The sequence below is a fragment of the Gorilla gorilla genome, chromosome 8 (genome assembly GCF_029281585.2).
Source record: "Gorilla gorilla gorilla isolate KB3781 chromosome 8, NHGRI_mGorGor1-v2.1_pri, whole genome shotgun sequence".
NCBI classification, from domain to species: domain Eukaryota; kingdom Metazoa; phylum Chordata; class Mammalia; order Primates; family Hominidae; genus Gorilla; species Gorilla gorilla.
The window spans coordinates 31,565,474-31,583,792 of record NC_073232.2 but is presented as its reverse complement, the minus strand read 5'-3'; the positions used below and the strand labels follow the sequence as shown (position 1 = coordinate 31,583,792).

The 18,319-nt window shown below is 42.5% G+C and overlaps 1 protein-coding gene across 4 annotated transcripts in view; it reads left to right on the top strand.

The window, feature by feature from the left end:
* Positions 1-18,319, top strand: part of PIP4K2A (phosphatidylinositol-5-phosphate 4-kinase type 2 alpha) — a 179,884-nt gene that overhangs the window by 108,017 nt on the left and 53,548 nt on the right. For 3 of the 4 annotated variants that reach the window (XM_063709946.1, XM_019035297.4, XM_055353875.2), the window contains exon 4: positions 15,193-15,345. The exons of the other annotated variant lie outside the window; for it this stretch is intronic. In XM_063709946.1, coding sequence (XP_063566016.1) covers positions 15,193-15,345 — 153 coding nt within the window. The remainder of the gene's footprint in view (positions 1-15,192; positions 15,346-18,319) is intronic. 4 annotated transcript variants of the gene reach the window in all.

Genomic DNA, 18,319 nt, shown 5'->3' with positions numbered 1-18,319 from the left:
TTCATGTACACAATTATTTAAAATATTGTATAAAATTACCTTTAGGCTATGTGTATAAGGTGTATATGAAATAGATAAATTTTGTGTTTAGACTTGGGTCCCATCCCCGAGATATCTCATTATCTATGCAAATATTCTGAAATCTGAAATACGACTGGCTGCAGGCATTTCAAATAAAGGATGCTCAACATACTGACTTAAGTCCCTTCCAAATCTAGTCCTAATTTGCCCTCAATTTAAGATCTGAATTTATCCTGCATTAAGTGACATATTGCCACCCTGGGTGACTACAGATTGAGTACTGATACAGCTTACCCTGTATTTTCCTCTGAAGAATAGGGTCCCTCAGGCAAACTGAGATAGTTAGCACACTTTCCTAAAGATCTGTGCTCCCACTGCCCTCTCTGTACCATTGCCAAAAATTTCCAGGAATTTTTCATATGTTTACTAAGGCATGAGAGAGGCTGCCATCTTTGGAGAAAGCAGTGCTGACCAGGCTGCCAGTGACATTGTCTCATGATGGCCTGGGGTTGTGGTTTGCATGGAGGTCCAGACCCTGAGCTGAGGCTCTGTGTACACAGAAGAGCTGAGGGCTGGCTGGTGGGACAGGAAGGATGTGGTTGCTCATCTGCTATTAAAACTGCATGGGAGCCAACACTCCTGTTAGGGCATTTCTTTTATTTTCTTGAGACAAGGTCTTGCTCTGTTGCCCAGGCTGGAGTACAGTGGTGTGATCATAGCTCACTGCAGCCTCAAACTGCTGGGCTCAAGTGATCCTCCCACCTCAGCTTCCAGAGTAGCTAGGACTACAGGTGTGCACCACCATGCCCAGCTAATTTTGTTTTTTTTTTTTTGTAGAGATTGGGGTCTCACTATGTTACCCAGGCTGGTCTCAAACTCCTGGCCTCAAGCCGTCCTCCCAGAGCATGAGCCAGTGCACCTGGCCTTAGGGCTTAATTTTTAAGAGAGAACTTAGATCACAATTATGGACTTGAAATTTACTGCTGTAAAAATAATTAACTTTTAACAGAAAATTCTTAGAATAGTAAAAAGCATTTCTCTGAAGTTAAAATTAATAATCCTGTATCACTTTAGAACCATTACTAAATTTAAAGAGGCCACCTGAAAATGAACTAGGTGCTTTTTTTTTTTTAAAGGAATTAACAGCAGATACCTTCAGTGTCTTAAGAAAATCTCCTCTGCCTTAAGAAAAGCTGAACACCAGTGTGTTCCTCCTCCTCTCCACGTCCTTTTTTTGTTTGGCTGGGTTTTGTTTTAATAAAACAATTTCACTGGCATTTCACAGAAACTGACTTTTGAGGGCCCATGCATCTTATCTTGTTAGATTCCTCAATTCATTATTGAAATGAAGTCTTTCTCTTTCTTGTCATAATCAATTCTGTCAAATGAGATCCAAAATGAACCCATTACGGTCTGAGTTCCGCACTGCAGCAGAGAAAAGTAGTTTTTAAAATTTCCTCAAATGACCAATTTAGTTGCTGAAATGCAAAGACATGAACTGGTTTTCCTTCCCTTTTTTTCACCCTACAAAGAAAACTACGTAAGTTGATATTGAAGTCAGTGCAAATTGCTGAGTACAAACTTTGAAAGAAAATTAGGCAAGTGGAGGATGATTCACAAGTAACTAATTGGCAAGTCCGTTAAACTCTTCACATGAGAGCTCCCTGTTGGGGAGAGTGGTGTGAGTGTGATTAATCATTCGAACACTCCTCCTTTCCTTAGCTCTGCCTGCTGCTTTTGGCATTTAAATTGCTGCTTTCTCTTTGGCAATTGTATTTCTATTAAAAAAAGAAAAAAAAGAAAGAAAAAGTGTGTATTCAGAGTCACTTCAGTACTGCAGAGGTATACTCTTCTTCCCTCCTCAGTCGTATATTTCTTTCCCAGTGTCTGTACCTCTTAAAATTCCTCAGCAGGGTCAGGGACCCTGAGTTCCAACTGAAAACAGGATCGTAAATCTGGGGCTGTATCCCAGTCTATTGGTTACTTGGTCTGGAAGAAAGGAGGGTAGTGTGACAGCTCTGGCTCCAGGGTCACCTCGCAGGCCCCTGTATACTGCAGGGATTCAGGCGGCAGGCGGCCAGGGGCTAGGACCTGGGGCTTCAGCTGCCTGGCACATTGTTAGCGCCCAGACAGTTCAATCCTCATGCCCAGTTCAAGTAACAGGTATCATTTGGCACATGTGGCGCCAAATGACTAAAAGCAACCTTGTTTTCCTCTCCCGGAGCTTGCCAATGTGCCTTTGCTGAGTAGAGTCTCCCACCGGCCGCCTCTGTCACTCCTGGGTACTGGCTGCTGAAGACTGCGTATATCGGAAAAAAACCAACTCTCTTTCTGAGCTTATCAATGTGAGCTGCTTTTTGAATACTCTTTCCCAACTGACTTGGAAAGTAGGATCAGTGACCTAGGCTCTCATAGTGTTTTGGAGGACACTGGATAGCTGAAGGGGAACAGGCATTGCGTGCTGTGTTTATTTTTCCAAACTGCTTGCATTTTGGACAAGCGTCTCTAAATCAGTGTGGTGGTTAGGGGCTCCATCGTCTGGTTTATCTCGTATTCAGACCTTTCCATTCAGCCAAGTGGGTAAATGGTCCCGACTTGTCTTGTTTGTGTGACCACCTTTTTGCTACACCTGAAAAAAGTAGGTATTGGTCTGTGGAGACCACTCTGATTAAAGTAGAGCATGGTTAAGTAACCTATGCAATTGACCCCTACTGGTGAATTTAAACTTCTTAAAAAGTTTTTAAGATAAATGAAAAGGATAATGAAATGAAAAATGAAAATATTCCTGCCTTCTCAGTAAACATTTGTATCTTTCCTCTGGTTTTGATTTCTGGAATATCTTTTAAAAATGACTTTTCCTTGTTGTTAAAGACAAATTCAAAGAACAATTCTAGAATATTCATTGTTAATAACAGTACCATGTAACATACATATGTAAACCTCTGTGTGTGTGTGTGTGTATGTGTGTGTGTGTGCGTGCATGCTCGCGCATGTGTGTAACCAGTGCTTCTAGATTCAGAACTTTTTCCAATTCATTAGGGCATTTTTAAATTGCATGATAGGTTTATAATATGCTCAGGGTTGAATCAGTGTGTCATCAGGGTTCTGATCATTGTTTGGCCAGCATGATATCCATCGTCATACTTTAAAGGTGTGTTTCAGGATGAATGCTGCCTGGGAGGCCTGTTCTGTGACTATAGCCGCAGTCCTTTGTCTACCATTACCACTGCCCCCTTAAGCCCTGATCACCCTGAGGTCTGGGATTTCATGCATAATTATCCAGTCAAAGTATTTGTTTGTACCTATCACATGTCAGGCTCTGTGCTAGCCGTTTTAGGGAATGCAGAGAGAAGAAAGGGTGAAGCATCACTTTCTTTAAAAACTATTGCATACCAGATTCTGTATTAGATGCTAACAAGATTTACAGAAACCCAGCATCTTGATTTGTAATGTTCTTCATGAAAATCTGCACCCCTCTTTCTAGTCTCTTATACTCATTTGATCGTCTCTTATGTTCATACCCAGAGAGACTGGAAAGAGGGGTGCAGATTTTCATGAAGAACATTAAACAGCCCTGGGAAGTCAAACGGAGGCTTCAGTTACATTTAGTAGCTGCCAGAGAGGGTTGCCTCCCAGAAACCAAAAAGTTATGCAGGAGGGAGCTGATGCTGTTAAACCTAAATAGACCACACATTTGAAAGTGAGGCCTCTTGTTCACTGTGGAGGATAATACCAGGTTTGCTTTTCCCCTACTGTGTCTCCTGAATTAGAATCCCTCATTATTCACATCTGATGCCCTTTCTTCTTTGTGTTTGTAACAGAGAATTCTAATTTTAAAATAATTAATTTTAAGAGCTAACATTTTAAACTTTTGATGTTCTTATTTCAAGTTTAGAAATAAAATTCTAAAGTGTTAAGACCTTCAGTGTATACTAAACTTGAAGTGGGGCAGCAGGAATTCTGCCTTTATCTCTAGAATATCAAGTCTATCCTCTGAAACTTTCACTTGTAGATTTCTCACTTTTGACTTTAAACTGCCTGAGGGCAGGAGCAGTGTTTGTGTTTCCTTGCTGCCTGTCACCCGTTTAGCACAGTGCTCAGCCGGCACTTAAGAAATATTTGCAGTCAGGACAGTGGCCACACCTGTAATCCCAGCTACTCAGGTGGCCAGTGCAGGAGGATCTCTTGAGCCCAGGAGTTCGAGACCAGCCTGGGCAACATAGTGAGACACCATCTCTAAAAACATGAAAAATAAATAAGTAAATAAGAAATACTTGTGAAAGAGAGTGAGTGAGGGCTAATGGGGACTTTGAAGAGAAGTGAACTCTCTGGGCCCAAGCGGAAGGCAGAGAGTTCACTTCTGCCATGAAATGTGAAGGTATTTGGATGGTGGCAGAATAGTGGGAGATAAAGATGTTAGAATAACAAGAGACACAAAGACACCAGGGACACTGGGCCGATTCTGCTGCCAGCGAGCAACCCTGTGGGTTTTGCTCAGGGGAATGGCGATGTCATGACATCTGTATTTTCTTTTCTTTTTTCTTTTTCTTTCTTTCTTGCTTTTTTTTTTTTTTTTTTTTTTTTAATAGAGTTTCACTCTGTTGCCCAGGCTGGAGTACAGTGGCACAATCTTGGCTCACTGCAGCCTCCCAACTCCTGGGCTCAATCGATCCTGCCACTTCAGCCCCCTGAGTACCTGGGACTACAGGTATGTGCCACTATGCCCAGCTAAGTTTTGTAATTTTTGTAGACACAGGGTTTTGCCATGTTGCCCAGGCTGGTCTCGAACTCCTGGGCTCAAGCGATCCACCCACCTTAGCCTCCCAAAGTACTGGGATTACAGATGTGAGCCACTGCAGCCACCCGAGGTCTGTATTTTCTAAAGATAACTGCATTGTAATTTATGGAATGCATAGAAGGGAGATAAGGAAATCAGGAGGCCATGAAATCCCAGTAAGCCAAGCCTCCCGTCACTCACCATGTAAAGCACGGAGCAGCTTGAAAAGACATTGAGAGAAGTAAACCCACAGGTTCAGTGGCCAGTGGCAAAGGACAAGAGCCACAGAGGCACTGGGACCTGAGAGCTAAGAGAGCAGGGATACGGGTCACAGAGGGAGGGATGTTTGGGGCTACAGGTGGATAGAAAGGAAGATGGAGTTGAGTTTTTGACCTGTTGACTTACCGTAGTGGTGGGATACCCGATGAGGCTTTTGGCCTGCATTGGGCATCCTGGGTCACACCTCTGAATGAGGTTGGAGCAGAGGTCCAGCTGTGGTGAGGATCGGCACAGTCATGCTTGTGGGACTCCTCCTTGGTCCAACTCTTAACGCTCAACCTACACCATCACCCCTGTGCTTGCTCCTCGAATGCCTAAGCACTGTCATTCCTTTATCACTAGTTGTTGCCTGTTGGGTTTGCTCCATTTGTCCTCACAGGTTAGCTGCCCTGGAAGGAAACTCCACCCTGCTCAGAGACGCACTGAGGCTGAGACCCAAGGGAGGCCCCTCTCTGATTGGACAGCCTCTTGATAGACTGGGGGAAGCTCCCTCACAGCCCATCAGGGGCAGCAGGCATTTCTTGCACTGTTTCAAGTCCTGTTTATGAACTGAGCAAATTACTGTTCCTACCACCACCTGCCCCCACCTGGGACCCCAGGCTTTCTGTTAGCCTGTGTTTCCCGCCTCAAACCTGCTTTGGGTTTTGCCTCGTGGCTTTTGACAGAGAGCTGACAGCCAGTCATTCTTGCTGCTGGGTGCTTCTCTCCAGGTTAAACGCTGTGTTTACCGTGAGCCTTGGGGACAGGTTCCTGGGTTTTTTTTGTTTTTTTTTTTTTTGAGACAGAGTCTCGCTCTGTTGCCCAGGCTGGGTCCCTGGTGTTTTAATCATCGTGAAACAGCAGCTGAGATTTTAAAAGATGATCTCATGGCACTCTGTGAAGTTTCTGCAACTCTGCTGCTTTCTCTGTTGGTCATTGCCTTTCATTTTTATATTCTTTTTTTCTGATAAGTTGTTTCATTATTGATAAGTGTTAAATTGCACTGTGTCTTGCTCCCCTCTATAATGAAAGCTATTCTTCGCTTGAGATCACAGCTTAGATTTTCTTTGAAATTCCCCAAGAGCTTAACACAGGGCTTTGAACACAGTGGGCATTTAATAAATCCTTGATGATGATGTTCAAGTTCACACGTTGGTCTTCAACTCTCTGGCGGGGTCAGAGGACCATCTGCGCTTGCTCAGATATGTCAACTGCAGACCCAGAAAGCAGCCTTCTCCAGACAAGTTGCTCCTGTCTCCTGGGCCATGTGATTCGAGGCATGTAATCATAATCCTGAGCTGTCAGCAGGGCAGTGATTGGTTTCCAGATTTCAAGTCCATGAAACAGGTAGCCAGGGTTGGGGAAAAGAATATTTCCGGGAAGTTAGGAGGCCTGGTTGAGTCTTGGATCTTCAGTGACTGATGCTGTGACCATGAGATACTCACTCACCCCTGGTGGGTCTCAGTTTCCTCATCCATAACATGAGGAGAGGGACACAGTGCTCTCTCCAGCCCCCCAGCTGTCAGGTCTCTAAATCTATTACTGTGCCACCATGAGGAGATGGCTGTCACGTGAGTTCTGCACGGTACTGGCATGTTCCCTTATACGAGGGTGGCTTTACACATTTCAGCATGGCAAAGTTTAAGTGGCCCCTCCTTCAACCAAAAATAAAAACTTTTCATACATGATTTTTAGCAGAATGTATACAAACGACCATCACAATGGAAAAAAAAAACAAATTATACAAGACTTACGTGATTAGTTCAAGAGAATTAAATATGCAAAATGCTTGGTTGTTTAAAAAATGCAGGGAAAAGTAACTGTTACTAAATGAGGACACTTTTATGAGAGAGAGAAAAGATTGGCGGTAAGAATGAGCTAATTAAATTGACATTTATGTTTCCTTCCCCCTTCTGGGGGCTCCACTAATCCTGGACCTCCGACTGCGGAAATAAACATCTTCAGCGCAGACGTTTAGAGGAAGGGGGAAAGGACAGCATCGTTAATCCTTTTCTTAAGGGAAAGGACAATAAATTTCCAGTTATAAAGGTAAAAAGGCATTAAAGAGGGAGCTTCATCTATCATTGCCTTCCTTTATTTGCTGTTGAGAGGACCAAGATAGCACCAGAGCCTCAAACAGCTTTTGTGGTTTGAGCTAGGATAGTGTAAGGTAGGAAAGGTATTTGGCTATGGGAAAAGTACATTTATTCACCAAGTTGCAAAATAGGCGAAAATGAACTAAATTGTCATACTCTTACCTGCCCTGCGTCATACAGCTTTGCCCTAGAACTTTAATGTTTGTCCAACTGTTCGTTTTTCTCTAGCTCCCTACACTAGGAGCAAACTTAGAAGCAACATTTATTGGCTGTGATGTGTCCACTGCAATCGTGTATGGGTGCTGGCCTGAGTAGAGAGTACTTGCCAGGTCACCTCACTCATCCAGAGACAGCCTTATGGTGGATAAGTGTGTCTAGGGCACTTGAAAGATCAATGTTTGGGCCAGTCACAAACACCTGTGTAATGTATGGTTACATCCATATGAAATGTTCAGAATGGGCAGATATATAGAGACAAAGATCAGTGGCTTTTCTAGGCTGGGGAATAGGGGAAGGAACGGGAGTGATTGCAGATAGGTTCAGGTTTCTTTTTGGAGTCATGAAAATGCTCTAAAAATGATTGTGGTCATGGTTGCATGATTTGGTGAAAACATTAAAAACTGTTGAGTCGTATACTTTACATAGGCGAGTCATATGATATGTGAGTCATATCTCAAGGAAGAAGAATACTTGGAGTTTGAAACTCGTTTAATTTATTCAATAAGAGACATTTTTTCCCAAAAGGTTGAAACTAGTTTAATTTATTCGATAAGAGACAGTTTTTCCCAAAGTTGATTTTGGCTGTTGTTTTTTTTGGGATGGGTTATGGTATCAGTATTTTTATTTAGAACAGGTGACTTTAAATAATTTCGTAATTTATGATATGAAACTATCAAATGTATAGAAAGAAGAAAAGGAATAGCCAATGAAGAAAGTGTATTTTTGCAGTTTGTGCATGTTTATTATTAGATTTTTTTCCCATAAACTAATAGTAAATCATCGTCCATTTCCTAAGTCTCTACAAACTGACAGCAGAATAATAATTAGAAGAATGATCAGGAAGCTTAGAGACCATTAAGTCCAGCTGTCTTTCTTTGCAGATAATCAGATAACAGAGTAAGGGACGTGGGAAGGGTGAGTTGGAGGGAGGACTCAAAGCCCTGACTTCAGCCCGTTGCTGTTGAGATGGATCACCCTGACACTCTGAGGCTGCTTCCTGGGTCCATTCTGTTTTGTCGTCATCTATGTCCTTTGCCCATGTCTGGTTTGAGAGGTCACAGGGAAGTGAGCAGGGGCCAGCAATAGAAGGAAGACCTTGTGGGCTGGGAATTTTCAATCTGAAACTTTCTTGTGAAATTTTAAATTCTCCTTTTAACATGTAAGTTATTATTGAGGCCTTTAGGAAATAACTTATTGTCACTTTTGAACTGGTAGGTGCAGAATCCCCAATTTTGTCTGTTTGTTTTTATTTTTTAACAGAGTCTCTGTCTGTCAGCTAGGCTGGAGTGCAGTGGTACAATCATGGCTCGCTGCAGCCTCGAACTCCTCAGCTCAAGTGATCCTCCAACCTCAGCCTTCCTTATAGCTAGAACTACAGGCACGCACCACCACATCCGGCTAATTTTTTAATGCTATGTAGACACAGAGCCTTACTATGCTGCCCAGGCTGGTCCCAAACTCCTGGCCTCAAGTGATCTTCCCACCTCAGCCTCCAAAAGCGCTAGGATTACAGGCATTAGCCACTGGGCCCAGCCCCCAATTTTGAATTTAAATAATGTCACTTTATTGCAGACCATATAACTCTCCAAGTGTGTCCATGACAAGGAATTTGGTTTTTAATGAGAGTAGATCTCTCCAAAGCCTGGGTGGATTTCACTGGGTAATTTTATCTGGCTGCTTTCTCCTGAAGACAGACAGGTAGATAAGGGTAAGTGTTCCAGAAAGTGAATATTTTACTTTGGAGATGAAGAGGACTAAACCAGCCCTCTAAAGGGTGTTTTTAAGGCCTTAGGTAGGATCAGCTTCATCTCAGATTTGCCCTTTTAAATTAGGTGATTGAGAAGAGAAAGAATTTTTCTAAATGGTGTCTTCTGCTAGGCCTTCTTTTTTCCATGCAGAGCTGGTCTTAACTTGCAAATTTCATCATAATTTCTTTTTTTCCGTTCTCGTTTTTTTTAATCCTCCCAGCTTAGTAGTATAGAGAGTGCATATAGAATATAGAGTAACCCAGAATTCAGCACTCCCAGTATAAAAGATTGCTCCTTTCAACTTTGGCATTCTTTGTGAAGAAAATCTATGGAGTTTTAAGCAGAGAAAGTGGATGGGACAGTCTTCTAAAGGCAGAAACCAGTGACAGGAGGAAAACAAGAACCTCCGACAATTCTCAGACCACATAAACTAATTTAAATAGACATGATGCGGTGTGCCACATGGTCAGAAATGTGAAGAATTCTTGGGGTTGACGTCGTCACCACAGTCAACAGGACTCACAGGAAATGCTAAGTGCTGGTCCTCCTTCAGCCCTGTGTTACGCTGTGTGAGTGCCTGACTCTGGGCCCAGAGCTCAGCAGCACGGTCTTCCTGTCCCAAAGGCTTATTCCACAAACACATCTGTCTCAGCTCCTGCGTGGAGAGAAGACAGCTGCTACTCTTCCTACTCAGTTAATGTAAAGTAATGAACAGTCCTAGAATGAGTTCAGATAGCTTTGTACACATGTTAATAAAAGTGTAAATAACAGACTCCGGACTGCATTAGCACTGTGGCTGTTATTGATGATATTTTCTACACACTTTACTTGGCAAAATCGAAAACCTAAAGACAGGTTTCGTTTTGTGCCAGCTGGCTCACACTCTAAATTGGCATTAGAAGGTGTATGTCACTATAGAAAAATGACTGTCCCTTCATAATGCCCACCATACTCTGGAGCCCAGGCAGGGAAGCAGCATGGCGGGGGGAGATGGAGGCTCTGGGCAGGGCCCCTGCAGGGCCCTCCATGTACACCAGCCCACCTGATGTTGGAGAACTGAGTTGGGCAAGTCATTTCTGCTCTCTGGGTCTGTTTTCTTATCTGTATATTGAGTGGTTTGGAATCATCTCCAAGGTTGCTTCCAACTCTAATGCTCTTTGAGATTTATTTATACATGGAGGGACCCCTCCGGGGCACCTGAAGGTCACTCCCAAGCTCTGTTTCCATCAAGGGCCTCCCAACTTGTCCAAGCATCCAACATCATGCTGTGATTCCTTTTTCCTTTGCAACAAAACAAAGCACACTGAGGAGTTTCTTATTCAGTGTCAGTAGATAGACTGTTTTGAGGCAGCACAGTGACTGTGTTGAAGATATAAGACCTCCTTCCCTGAGCTCATGTGCTCGTTCTAGCTGACGTCCTGAATACATCTGGAATCTGTGAAGTGTTATTTTCACTGCATCTTCTCTTTCATCTCAGCCTAGGTGTCCTAAACCATCGTTAGGCCCCTGCCGAGATGACGGTTGTACTGTCTTCTGATCGGACTCTGTTTCTTGGGACGGTTGTCCTGAGTCACCTTCCGAGGCCCATGCTTTACAGCATTTCCTAGAGCAACGAGTCGTGTCTTCCAGTAAATCCTTTTTTTTTTTTTTTTTTGAGACAGAGTTTTGCTCTTGTTGCCCAGGCTGGAGTGCAATGGCACAATCTGAGCTCACTGCAGCCTCCGCCTCCCAGGTTCAAGTGATTCTCCTGCCTCAGCCTCCCGAGTAGCTGGGATTACAGGCATGCCCCACCACGCATGGATAATTTTGTATTTTTAATAGAGACGGGGTTTCTCCATGTTGGTCAGGCTAGTCTCGAACTCTCAGCCTCAGGTGATCTGCCCGCCTTGGCCTCCCAAAGTGCTGGGATTACAGGCGTGCCCCACTGCGCCTGGCTGAGTAAATCCATTTTTAGAGTCATAAAAGATCCAAGGTAGAGGTCTAATTCAGCCTGTTCTCTCCCCAGGCTTATTTTCCATCACTTTGTAGACCCGGAAACTAAGGCTCAAGGAGACTAAATGCAATCTGCAAGAACTGATGAATGTTCTAGATCTCAGACCAGTGCCCTCACCATTACCCTGTGCTGCTCAGGTTGGAGTGCAGTGGTGTGATCTCAGCTCATTGCAATCTCTGCCTCCCAGGTTCAAACAATTCTCATGCCTCAGCCTCCCAAGTAGCTGGAATTACAGGCATGCACCACCACACCTGGCTGATTTTTGTATTTTTAGTGGAGACCGGGTTTCACCACGTTGCCCAGGCTGGTCTCGAACTCCTGGCCTCAAGTGATCCGCCCACCTCAGCCCCCAAAGCGCTGAGACTACAGGCATGAGCCACTGTGCTGCCTTTAAAAACACACGTCTGCTGCATGCCTTGGAAGAAGGCAAGAAAGTAAATGATAATAATAAAAATACATAATTTTACTTTATTTTAAAGGCTACAAAAAGTCTATGATTATAATGACAGAAGTTTAGTCTTATCTTTGTAAATTGCCCTTTTTGGTTAGTTCATAGAAAGCTTTAGACAGGAATCTTATGCACATTGCTTGGCTCCATTGTACACTAGTTTCTTTATCTGGAGGTGGGAAAAATGGATCTGGCTTTTCCTCTCTCACAGGAATATTGTGAAAATAAATATGAAATGATGAGTTGGATTTTTCCAGGCCTTAGAATCATTCCAAGGATCAGGCGTTTTGTATAGAATTGCATTAACTCTTTTGATTTCCTCCTTATCACATAAGGCTTTTAATACGCTTGATTTATGTATTTTTATATTCATAGTGATATGAAAGGTACATCCTATGTTTTGAAACAGTGTTCCTAACTTCATTGGTTATTTCATGTTCATGAACCTTAAAAAGATTCAGATAGTGTGGGTTGGGGCTACTCATGTGGATTATTAAAATGGTGATTTGAGACAGAATCAAGATTCGAATTTTTAAGGTTTTATATCCCAGGGTGAAGACATGGCTGATATCCTAATCCAGTGTCTGCGTATATGATTATAGTAATGCCTTTGAAATTGAAAGAAAAGGCAAAAACTGGGGAAGAGGTAGTATCTGAGCTAAGGAGTTCCTACATTATTTGCTTTTACGTTTCCAGCCCTTTATAAACCCATACGTTGGGCTGGGCATGGTGGCTCATGCCTGTAATCCCAGCACTTTGGGAGGCCAAGGCAGGCAGATAGATCACTTGAGGCCAGGAGTTCGAGATCACCCTGGCCAGAATGGAAAAACCCTGTCTCTACTAAAAATAAAAAAAATAGCTGGGCATGGTGGCACATGCCTATAATCCCAGCTACTCAGGAGGCAGAGGCACGAGAATCACTTGAGTCCAGGAGATCAAGGCTGCAGTGAGCCAAGATCTCACCACTGTACTCCAGCCTGGGCAACACAGTGAGACCCTGTCTCAAAAAATAAAAATAAAAAACCCTGTACATTGTCTTGGTACTTGTACATAGTATTATTAAACCCTTCTTTAATTAGTAAAGTAAATGCCATGAATTATTATTCTGAACTATAAAGTTTCCCATTTTAATCAAACTGGAGGTGTAGAGAATATAATGGGAAAGGCATGAGTGCCGGTAAGTCTGTAATTATAATGTATTTAATACGCTAGACTTTACATGCTGCATGCCAGTAAAACACAGTGCAAATACCATTCTGTAGACCTTGGTTCTCATGTGTGGTCTGCAGACCCACTCCAGCAGCAGCATCTACTTCTGAAAATGCCTACCTGCCGGATCAGAATCTGCATTTTCACATGATCCATGGGTGATTCAGTTGCTTGTTAAGTTTGAGATGCACTGACTATGCAGCTTTTGATTTTATTTCACCCTATTGGCCCATGAGAGGACGTTATACTGTCCTATCTAATGTGCATAAGAAAACGATCTATGAAACTGAGGCTGCTGGAATTCTATCCTGTGCTGAATACAGTTCTCCTTTACTATTTCCCATCCCCCCCAAAAGTTGTTTTACACATATTGTCAGTTTGACAGAGTTTAAGGTCTGTTCCACTTGGTCTGCTCCACCTGGCTTTCATAAACTTGATTGTTCCCACTTTGATTTTATGCCCAAAGATAATCTGCAGTCTTACAGTTCCTAGAGTTCTTGTTTTATTTGAAAGAAATACCCTTTTGCAAATTAGTGATTGCAAGAAAAAAGTAAGACCACTAACAGAGCAATAATTGCTTTTTGGGGGCTAGCATTTAAAACCCCACAAGGGGAAATTCACTTTGATTTTCTTCATTTTTGTTCTAAGTGGGAAGTTGTATAAAGGAGATCTTGTTCATGTTTTAGGAAAGAAAAATGTAATTAAGAATTAAACTCTTGTTAATGTAGGCATTTTCATCCTGAAAGTCATTTTTATCATTCTCAGTCTATCCAATAAATTTTAGTTGTCTTAAGAATAACTGAACACTGCCAAGTCTTGCTATTTAAAGTCATTGGGGATTATGTAGATTTTTTTTTCCTTCTTTCAAGTTTTCTAGTAAGCTAAGGAAAGCAAATTCAGTTACTTGGTGGCCTGGACTCTGCATCTGGCAGGTGCGCCTGCTTGCCTTCAGATCAAGGTGTGCTGTTGCAGAACGTGTGATCCACCACAGGGGATGCCAGGGTGGTGAGGTGAGAATCCTGGAAGATGAAGATTTGCTCATGGGCCACTTTTCTCTTCAGGCATAGGCAGGGCCTGCGTGAACCCCTGCACTGCTGCAATTGATTCTACCTCAGGTGGTTCAGTCCTGTTGATTTCATCTAGAAAGGAAGGAAAGGATAAAGAGACTGGGATATACTAGACAGAAAGGCACTCTTTCTTTTGCAAATCCATGGGCAGAGCTATCTATCACCTGCCTCTCTGAAGGTATCTATGTTCCCTTAACTTGACAGCATTTGGCCACTGAGGCCTTTGAATGCCCACTTCAGAGAGCAAGTTAAAGAGAGAAAGCATGTTTGCCTTTGAATCCCACGCAGGCCATCCCTCAGGGCCAGGCAAGGAGTGAAAGTCACTGCTCAGGAGCAGTCGGCAAGGAAGGAGACGAGGCTTTCTGGGGGCCAGGGGTTTGCTAGACCCCATGGCTGGACGGCCATTGTCAAGAGGTTGGGACAAGGAGGAGGCTTCTTGGAGGATGTAAGAAAGAGGAGATCTGAACGGAAGAGTCACATGGGAGGAGAAGGGTAGACCTACCTAGCCAGTGTCACTAGCATGAACCAGATCTTGGAGTGAATGATGTCAGAAGAGCCCCTACTCAGAGCCTGTCCTCGTCCACCCTTCAGGAGATCAGTAGTTCTCAAAAATGGTGGTAGGGAGTGGAGGATGGACCAAATTCAAATCGCCTAAGGAGGAGCTGTTTTAGAAGACACTCTCCCAGGCTCCTGCCTCCTCCTCCTGGGGCACACAGGTAGCATAGTCTGCAAGTTAAGTACTTTACTAGTTGAGTAGTTTACTAGTTGAGAGTTTGGATTCTGAGCCAGCCACACTGGAGTCAGAATTCTAGCTCTTCCCTTACTAGCTATATGCCCTTTGCCCAGATACTAAGCCTCTCTTATCCCCATCTCCTCATCTGTAAAATAGTAATGATAGCAATCGTAACCATTGCATGGGAATGTTATCAGAATTGGGGGAAATAATCTGTGCAAAATGCTTGGCACAATACCTGTCATATAAGGAAATGCTCAGTGACTGTAAAATTTTCTTTTATGACTGGAACCTAATTTTATTCAGAAGAAAACTTTGAGAGCTTGTCTAACTCTGAAAAGAACTAAGTGATTAAAGTTACTTTGATTATAATTCTAGACATTAGCCTGCTTTAAGGATATTAGAATCATAGTACAATTCAAGCTGTTTCCATTTCATCTGAAAGGCTTGCAATGTGAGTTATGATGCATGTAAAAATGTTGTCATCCTACTTATCAATTTATCCCACACACAAATGTTTTTGAAAACTTGCAATGATGACAAATTATCTGGGAATCGGAAAGCCACACCTTTAACTAGTTATCTTCCCCCGCCTTCCTTCCCCTCTTACCCCACCCGGGAAGAATTCCCTGACCAGGAGCGCACCCCTCCCCAACGACTCCCAGGCCCGCAGTGGAGCTCGTTTTCACACTTCCTACGACAAAAGATACATCATCAAGACTATTACCAGTGAAGACGTGGCCGAAATGCACAACATCCTGAAGAAATACCACCAGGTAATTTTTCTTGATCTTTATTTGAAACTCCAAGAAGATTAACGTGCATAGCGATTTCTCACCAAGGCCAAAGATTTAAATATATAGTTAGAGAACAAGAAGACCACATTTCACATAAACATCTCCTCTAACCCCGTGTTCTAAAATTACAGTGGCCAGATTCCTGGCAGTTAACCTTTAGGCATGCTTATGCTATAAAGGTCATTCATTATTTGTATAACACTTTTAACCTAAATACTCTTGTATAATAGTTTCAGTTATCACTACTCTGATTTTAAAATCATTCAGCTTAAGATTTGGCAACTTTGTAGAAGTTTTTGCCTGTGCCAGAGATTAGGTGTTGACCTCTGAGTATGTATCCATTTACACCTCCAAATCCCATTTTGCTGTCACTGGTTCTTCTGTCCTGGCCCCAGCAGGGCCCACCCCATTCACAATCTGCTACGGAGCAAACTCTCTGATTTTAGAAGGTGAGTGTTGGTCTGCTTCTTGCCCCCTTTTCATCCCCGAGCATAATTCCATTGTAATCACTGGAGGTAAAGTAGACCATCCTTGGGAGCAGCAATCTGTCTCTCCTGGAGTAAATTCCAGCACAAGCTTCTCTGGTAGAGCACATGTTCCCAAGGCCCAGCCTGCGCTGTGAGAGGCCTCCTTCACCATGGAGTATAAGAGCATGAAGTCCAGCGTTGGACAATCCTGGGCTCAAATCCCAGCCCTGTCACTTACTAAGCATGTGACTTCTGGTCTTGGTTGTTTTTTAGAGACAGGGTCTTGCTCTGTTGCCAGGTTGAAGTGCAGTGGCATGATCACAGCTCACTGCATCCTCAACCTCCTGGGCTCAAGCAGTCCTCCCACCCCGGCCTCCCAAGTAGCTGGGACCACAGGTATGCACCACCATGCCTGCCAATTTTTTAAAGTTGTGTTTTTATAGAGGTGGAGTTTTGCTATGTTGCCCAGGCTGGTCTTGAACTCCTGGGCTCAAGCAGTTCTCCCATCTTGGCCTCCCAAAGTGCTAAGGTTACAGGTATGAGCCTCCACACCCTGCCTGGATTTTGAAGCCACAGTTTCTTTGTTTATACAGTCGGGATAATAATAACACCTAATATGGATTCTAAAGATTAAATAGGAAATTGCATGTCAAGTACTTAGCACAGTGTCTGTCACACACTAGATACTCAATGTGTGGTGGTGGCCATAGCATCGCTATTACCAAGATAACATCTATGGTATAAAAATAACATAACAACTAAGTCACTTGGAGAAATTGTAGTCACATGGTATGAACATGTCTGCTGTTGCAACATCCCAGGAATCATCTTCACAACTGGTGTTTAAAACACATACACACATTGTTGCTTTTGGGATCTTAGTCAGCTTGAGCTGTCATAAAAAACCGTAGACTGGGTAGCTTAAGTGACAGAAATCTATTTCTTACAGTTCTAGAGGTTGAAGTCTGAGATCAAGGTGCCAGTATCGTCAGGTTCTTCCTGGTTTGCAGACAGTCAGCTTCTCACTGTAGCCTCACGTGTGTTGGCAGGGGCATGGTGGGTGGGATACGATCAAAAGCACTCTTCTGTCACTTCTAATAAGGGCACTGATCACATAATGAGGGCTCTCACCTCATGACCTAATTACCTCTCAAAGGTCCCACCTCCTAATACCATCACTTGGGGATTAGGGTTTCAACGTAAGCATTTTGGGGGACACAAACTTTCCATTCATAGCAGAGTCACACGGTGTTTTTAAATCCCCCAAAGGTAAAAATTGGCTGTCACAAAGGATATTCAAAATAAAGTGCTGCAGGTCCCGAATATATTAATAAAAGGATTCTTGAGTATAAACAATCACACTTATTAAGTATCTGCTTTGAAGGCAGCACTGGCCTGGACTTGTGAGCTCCTAGATGTCTGTTTAAACATCCCTTTAAAAGCGTTACTTTATGTTCATGCATGATGCTCTAATATCATGGATTCTTTCTTGGCAGTTGCTTATTCTTCCAGTCTTTGCAAATATGATCAATTGCATTTTGCTTGCAGTGAAGTCTGTAAAAATCTTTGAGCTATATTCTGTTTCTTGAAACTTGGTACTGCCTCTAGTTTGTTTTCTAAAATCATTAGCCTCTAAATTCATTTAATATCTAATCTTTAATAATATCTATTCCTTTTGAAATTTGTTCTACACTGCTTATGCTACTGCCTCTTATTCTAAAGGAAATTTTAAAGTGCCAGGATGCTACCTGTGAGGGGGAAGACATGAGGCTCTGTTATCTGAATGAATTGAATTACAGGTTGCAGCTTTTAACTCTTCACCTTTTAAACTGTCTACTTTTTCATTTTTTCCCCTCTGGAAATTGATATCATACTTACGCATTCTTTTTATACTTTGTTTCAGTTGTCTCAGAACATTCAAAGCAAAGTGATATCTCATGACTGATGAGAGCATATTGTTCTAAAAAATGGCTATGATACCATGCTAATAAAATGTGACACACAATTGAAGTATCAACTTCTTGATGACAACTTTGAGTTTAGCATCCTTTGACTTTACAAAAATCACGATTTTAAATGTTTTCTCTGGGGTAGTTATTGTAACCTAACATAGGGATTTGACATATCCCCAGTGTTACATAAAATAAGTGTGGGATCAAAAGAAGTCTATTGTCACCTCCCAGGGGCTTTAACAGTGTAAAGACTTCCTTTTGTTCCACTGCTACAAAATTGTTATCTTCTTGGTGTGTTCTTTATTCAGAAAAGTCTCCTTTATCCAACATCTATATTTTTTCTTTTTATAAACAGAATATTTTAAATATAATTTGTAGGGTCTTAATGATTGGGAATCACATTATTAATATAAATTATTTAAAGGGCACTAAGTTGAAGTCAGGAGACATAGATCCTAACCTGTTAGGAACTGCCTCTTGGATGATGTCTGAACTCAGCTTCTGCACCTGCATTTCATTCATTCATTCATTTAT